We start from the raw sequence: 5,999 nt of genomic DNA, 5'->3' as shown, positions 1-5,999 counted from the left end.
CCCCCCCATCATGCATCCTCCGCTCTTAGTTGTTAGTAGCGCAGCAACGGTCTGATCTGTTGGAAGCGTTTGCCAGTGTGTGCGATAGGTGGCTGGGTGGCCCTGCTTCGGCTGTGACCGACCAGGCATGGCAGGACGGGTCGTACGGTGGAGACGTCCCACGACGGTGGCCGCCCTCGCATCTGAGTGCGGACCAGCAACGGTTGGCCAGCGAAGGTAGCCTGACGCTCGACTCCGATTTTGGTCGTTGGGGAGTGCGTGTCTCGCGCCTCATTGGCGGCCTGCCCGGCTACAGACTCACCCGGGGCGAACGCTCGGGCTGGAGCGACCCGCCCGCGGACCGATCTCCAGAACCAGTCGGCCAACCAGAAGGATCCGACCACCCAGAAGGTCAAGAAGGAAGACAAGAAGTGAGCCAGCAAAAAGGAGAGGACCAACAAGATGTGGCTGAAGGTATTGATGTTTTACGCGACGGCCAAGCTGACGCTCAGTCCCATGAAGCTCGGCCACAGGACGCTCCCGGAGGCCCCCAAGAAGGACCCATGGTTGGAGACCCCATAAGTCAAGACGAGACGGGTCAAGACCAGCCGAGGGATCGTGGCTCCGGGTTAGAGGGGCCGGCTGAGGTGGATGTATGGCGGCAGAAACTGGAGGAGTTGGCGCCGCCAGGCATGGCGCCGCGGGGCGTGCCGCAATGGACGGGGTTGATGAGGCGGAATGAGAAGAAGTTGCTGCGTGTGCAGGCGTTCCACGGTGTGGGTGTGCCAATCGGGTCGATGCTAAGTGACAGTGTGTCAATTACATTACGGTCACCGTACGAAGAGTTACTTAAGAAACGCTTCCTGTCACTCGGTTTCCTGGCTCCGGCACCTGGCCAGAACTACGCCAACTTCCGGGAATACATTGCCTATTTCGAGGGCAAGAACCGAGCTGGTGTTGCCAAACAACTCGAACATAAACGACTTGTCTACGTCCTACCCCACTCCGCCCCTGGTCTCGCCCAGGCGCTGACCGCACTCCAACTCTCTCCCCCCATTGACTCAGGTCCGGACGAAACAACGTCCGGCGGCATGCCCCATCTGGTCATCGTCATGACGGCACTCCCGCTAGACGATTGATTAGCTATAGCTAGTTAGACATATGCAACAGGTCGGTTAGCACTGACGGTACTCACCAACGGTCGCGATAGCGACGACCTCCTTGCCCAGCACGTTACCCGGTACGTTGTCCGTGCGAATGCACAGGCGGCGTTCGGTCCGCCTCCAGAGCCGGCCGCAGCAGCCGAAGACGACGCAATCGGAGGACTCCGTCTACCAGAATTCTGCCGGCCAAAACTCCGCAGGCGGTTGTCTGTCATACTAGACGACGTCGGAGAGAGAGATCTCGACGCCGGAGAGAATTTTCGGAATAAGCCGTCGCCGCAGTATCCAGCAGTCCGACTGCCGCCGTACGCACCAGGCAGGGTTGGTCGACAGGTCGTTGGTGGGGGGCTGCATCAAAATAGGGTCACGCAGGGATGGGTTTTTTACAATAAAGCAGTGAATGCGTGAATGCGTGTGATGCAGTCATGAATCTCAGGGAGAGCGCCAATGCCGAAGACACCGCAGGCGAGCATCTTGGAGATCGGCGGCACGACCTGGAACCCCCAGGTATGGAGGACATCCAGATGTTCCTTGGTTACCGGGTGCTCCCACATTTTGGTGTTCATAGAGGGAAAGACCATGCACGGCTTGGAGAAGTCCCACGCGCGGGCGCAACAGGAGGCCAAGTCGTTGGCTAAACCGTGACGAATCTTGGCCAGGAAGTCCGCGGAGGCCGGAATCACGACCAGGGCGTCTGCTATGGTAGTCAAGTGGATATGCCACACCACATCCCCTTTTCTTTGCCAACGCTGCTCCAACTCGTCTTCATATATGTTCGCTTCACCGGCAAGCTGCTGCAGTTCATATACTGGGGGGGAAACGAGTCAGTGTTCTGCTACCCTTGTTTGGCGTGGACACGAGTTCTAGACTCGCTGCAGGACACGCGCACAGGGTGTCTTATCGCACACACGCAAAGGGTGCCTCTTTACCGCTTATAAACCGTTTGGCGGCTTCAGTTAAGACCAAGTGTATCTCGTAGTCCGCACATAGCTTCTGAACGACTTGGGGAACTTTTGTGGTTGCAACAGAGCCGGTAGTTATTACCAGTAGCTTGTTCATGCTTTGCAAACAATGCACCTCACGTCTACCTTGCCCGACGCGCTTAGAAAGGTAGAAGCTGCCCGAGAACGCGTCCAGGAAGCCACAGCCAAGAGTGGTGAGACGATTCTCAAAGCTGCGGAATCGCTCTGGAAAAAGGAGATTGAGAAGCCGCCACACACATTTGCCCCCCGGGACACACTATTAGCCATGGTCCTCCCCAGTCCTCCCTCCTCGCCGTTACCACTATCCCGACCGCTAGGTAAAAGGAAGAAACAAATTACTGAATGCTCCCAGATAAGCATCATTCGAAGCTCCGTCGGGTACTCCCCTAAATTCAAATGCATCAGGGGCAGAGCCAGAGCCAGCGCCCCCACCTCTAAGACGGCTCTTTGGGTGAAGGCCAAGCCAGGCAAGAATGTGTCTTACAGTGGCCAACAAACGGACAACGCAAAAGAATCGGGGGGTGAGGCCGCTACTACGAATGCCAACACGAACACACCCACAGCTGGACCCCATGCCGCTCCAGTCCCTGCAGCTGAACAGCACCCTGGCCCTCAACTCACTCACCCTCGACCCCCTGGCCCTCGACTCCCTGGCCCTCGAGCTGAACTCCCTGGCCCTCGAGCTGAACTCCCTGTGCAGAACCTCCTTGCTGCCAACGCACCGACCATCCCGTTGCACAGGACTCGCTCCCGCCGAGGGACTGTGCATCTTGCAGCGAGACCTCCGGCAACGTCGGATCCCGAACTCACCCCATTCAATAGCTACGAACTACACGATTCCGGGCACCCAGATAAGGACTCTGCCCACCACCAGAACGCTGACAAAGTCTGCGACCAAAGTACCGACGATCTCAGTGCCGACTATCAGTGTACCGCCACCCCGTTTAGTCGCAGCTTGTGTGTGCAGAACCCACGCGGTTACGACCAGCTGATTAACCAGTTTACTCCAGACCAATCGACCAGGACTACCGGGCAGTCAGCTCCTACTCACAAGGTGCCTAGTCAGCTAGCACGTAAGCAGTCACTTCTTGGCCAACCAGCCCCTCGGAGCATCCCCGTTGTGGAACTCAAGGCGTTCGAGGATTGTTGTGGACTGGTCTCTACGCGATGCGGCAGCAGTTATGAATCCCACATTTATTCGGACGAGTTCAGACGGTTAGAACGCAGTGAGAAAAATGCGGCTTCTGGCACGGCGTCTCCGGTAAGAAGCCTACCTGTCGGCGCCTTCACCCCAGGCCTTCTGACCCGAGCCTTTTTCTCCAGCGCAAGGACGGGCGAAGGGGAGGTGAGCAAAGACGGTTCCCCTGCCGGTGGCACCTCCCCTACCAACGACGCTGTCGTTGGGTGGACCGGGACGGCTGGGTGGACCGGGACGGCTGGGTGGACCGGATCCCGTGGCAAAGGACCGCCGTCCCAGGCGGAAAGCTCTCACGCGGGAGGTTCTCGTGCCGAAGGGTCCCGTGCGGAAGAGTCGGCGTCCCATGCTTCGTCCTGTCGGCATTCTTCATCATGTACGTCCAGCAATTTTTCGGCCAGTCGGCCCTGGACCAAAGAGCAACGAGCAGCACAGCTTGCTTCGATCAACAGCATTTTGGACACACTGCAGAAACGACTTTTCAATGTCCCCAACAGCAACTCGTCTTGGATACCGTCACAACCACATGACCCTGCCACTTCCCAGGACCACTGCACGCAGGAACATTACACGCCGGACCATTGCACGCAGGACCGCCCAGCATCAAAGACTCCACGGAAGTCAGTGAGTGATCGAACGAGAGTTCGGAGTTCACCGAATACTGGACCCAGGGGTCCGTACGAATGCCGGAACAAGCGTGCGGACCTCTGTCCGGACTTTTGTGTCAAAACTGTTCCTCCATGCGGCTTGACCGCCAGTTCCGCAGCCGGATCGATGTCGAGCAGAGGCGAGCAGTTGAGTTGGGCCAGCATCCGATCCAACTCATCGTCAAGCAACGAGACGGGATTGGACAGACTCACAGAGGACACGCAGCACGTCCTGGAAATGCTGCGCCGCATTCCTCACCTCTCCAGCACGCCAGGGAAGGTGTTCGAGAAGCAGTCGCGGACTCGCACCCCCTCTCCGTTACGGCGACAAAACTGGCTTCGCACTCCGCAGTTCGGACCACCCCAGTTTGGACCACCCGAAATCGGGCCGCCCTCTTCGCCCTCACGGATCGCTCCCTACCAAGACTCAGGAGGAACACATAATCCTGGGCGAACACGTCACTGGGAACATCACCGGGAACATCACCGCGGAGGAACACATCATGGGGGGTATCACCGTGTAGTGCCTTATGAGCAACTTGAAAGGATGGGCGCCGTCTGACCTGTGATGCTAGCATGGTCATGCTTTCCACTTCGCCAGCCTTCCACTTGGCATGCCCCCGGACCGTGATGTTCCAGGTCCCTTGGCGCGTCCTGGCGTTGGCAGCCGCGTGGTCTACTGCCTGGTGTCAACTGCGTGGGTTGTCGCCCAGAATCGTCACCCGGAGTCGTCTAAGCTGAGCATGCTCCGGATCAGGAAGCGTCGGAGTTTATGTCTGTATCTACCGAGCACGCTCTTTGTTGTTGAAAGATCGTCAGTAGAATCATCGATGCCGGCACTTTCAATGATCCCGGCCGATTTCTCGTCGGTAGATTTCTCGTTACTGGAATCATCATCTGTTCTGGCAGGTTTCTTTTTGTCGTTGTCTCGAAGAGGTTTAACGCGCCCTCGTAGCACTTCACTTCTTGGAGTACAGCGGTCGTACATCCATGTGACGGCCTCTACGTGAGGTGTTAGTTTCTGAAGGCCTAGTCGATAGTTGGCGACGGTCATTCGTTGATTCATGGTGCGTAGTTGTTTAACGAATTGTTGTGGGCCGAGACCGCAAGTGCATTTGATAACATGAGCAAATGTTGGCTTAAGATGGTTGCAAAGTTGCATGAAAGCGAAATGCTCGAAGTTATTGTCTCCAACACACGTAAGTTCGTAGTGGTGACTGGGGTTGGCTTCGATGCATTTATTGAACTCATAGTACTTTGCATCACACCAATATTGGAAATACTCCTCTGGATACACTTCTCCGTCGGGTTCCGCGGTGCGCGGTTCCGTCTTGATGATTCCCACCCCCATCTCGTTCAGCGTTTCTGCTAACTTGGGAAAGATAACTCTAAACATCTGCACCCAGGCATAGGACCGAGCATTTGTTACAATGACCACTACGTCATGTTTCGCCTGGATCGTGCGCACGAACTCAATTACCAAGTCATCAATCGTTTCCATAGCGCCTTCTTGTCCCTCCAACTCGCGGGATGAGGAGTCAATCGTCGCCTCTGTTGATGAAGTGGCTGGCGAACGAGTCCCACTGACCTGTGACCCACTGACCTGTGACCCGTTGGTGCTCTTCCTCGCACCCAACTTACGTCCCCCACTCACCAGCCGTTGACCCGCCACAATCCGGTCAAGACCTTGTTTGATAGAACTATAGAGGTACAATTCGTCCGCAGCCGCGGCGAAAGAATGCAACCTCGAAAACTCCGTCCGCAACCACGTCGTCGGGATCAACGTGTCATCAAGATCCAAGAAACAGATGCGCTTGCACTCACTTCCGTTGCAGTCATCTATCGCACGCACACCTTCCTCTCCTTGCTTTTGAACAGGCATCTTATCCACTGCTAACGATGTTCTCTGGTACTTTGCAACTACTGCCCCGTCAAATGGTGCACCTCACAGAAGAAGGGTGCTCCATCCGGGTAACAGCCGGCACCACAATTGAGGGTACCAGAACGGCAGGTCAGGTACCCCGGGCCACGC

At 56.7% G+C, this 5,999-nt stretch overlaps 4 protein-coding genes across 4 annotated transcripts; 2 read left to right on the top strand and 2 right to left on the bottom strand.

The window, feature by feature from the left end:
- Positions 1 to 542: 542 nt before the first annotated feature.
- Positions 543 to 1,118, top strand: GNI_018890 (hypothetical protein; the record flags this gene model as incomplete). The annotated part of the gene is made up of 1 exon (XM_011135924.1): positions 543 to 1,118. One exon carries the CDS (start codon positions 543 to 545, stop codon positions 1,116 to 1,118), a length of 576 nt encoding a protein of 191 aa, XP_011134226.1.
- A 407-nt stretch (positions 1,119 to 1,525) lies between these two features.
- GNI_018880 (phosphopantothenoylcysteine decarboxylase) lies at positions 1,526 to 2,201 on the bottom strand (the record flags this gene model as incomplete). The annotated part of the gene is made up of 2 exons (XM_011135923.1): positions 1,526 to 1,936; positions 2,049 to 2,201. The coding sequence occupies 2 exons, from the start codon at positions 2,199 to 2,201 to the stop codon at positions 1,526 to 1,528; spliced, it is 564 nt and encodes a 187-aa protein (XP_011134225.1).
- Positions 2,202 to 2,213: 12 nt separating this feature from the next.
- GNI_018870 (hypothetical protein) lies at positions 2,214 to 4,529 on the top strand (the record flags this gene model as incomplete). Its single annotated transcript, XM_011135922.1, has 1 exon — positions 2,214 to 4,529. One exon carries the CDS (start codon positions 2,214 to 2,216, stop codon positions 4,527 to 4,529), a length of 2,316 nt encoding a protein of 771 aa, XP_011134224.1.
- Positions 4,530 to 4,685: 156 nt separating this feature from the next.
- GNI_018860 (hypothetical protein) lies at positions 4,686 to 5,849 on the bottom strand (the record flags this gene model as incomplete). Its single annotated transcript, XM_011135921.1, has 1 exon — positions 4,686 to 5,849. The coding sequence occupies one exon, from the start codon at positions 5,847 to 5,849 to the stop codon at positions 4,686 to 4,688; it is 1,164 nt and encodes a 387-aa protein (XP_011134223.1).
- Between the last annotated feature and the right edge of the window lie 150 nt (positions 5,850 to 5,999).

The sequence above is a fragment of the Gregarina niphandrodes genome (genome assembly GCF_000223845.1).
Source record: "Gregarina niphandrodes unplaced genomic scaffold scaffold00003, whole genome shotgun sequence".
Taxonomy (NCBI): domain Eukaryota; phylum Apicomplexa; class Conoidasida; order Eugregarinorida; family Gregarinidae; genus Gregarina; species Gregarina niphandrodes.
Note: the sequence above shows the minus strand (reverse complement) of the source record. Positions and strands in the feature narration are given on the sequence as shown.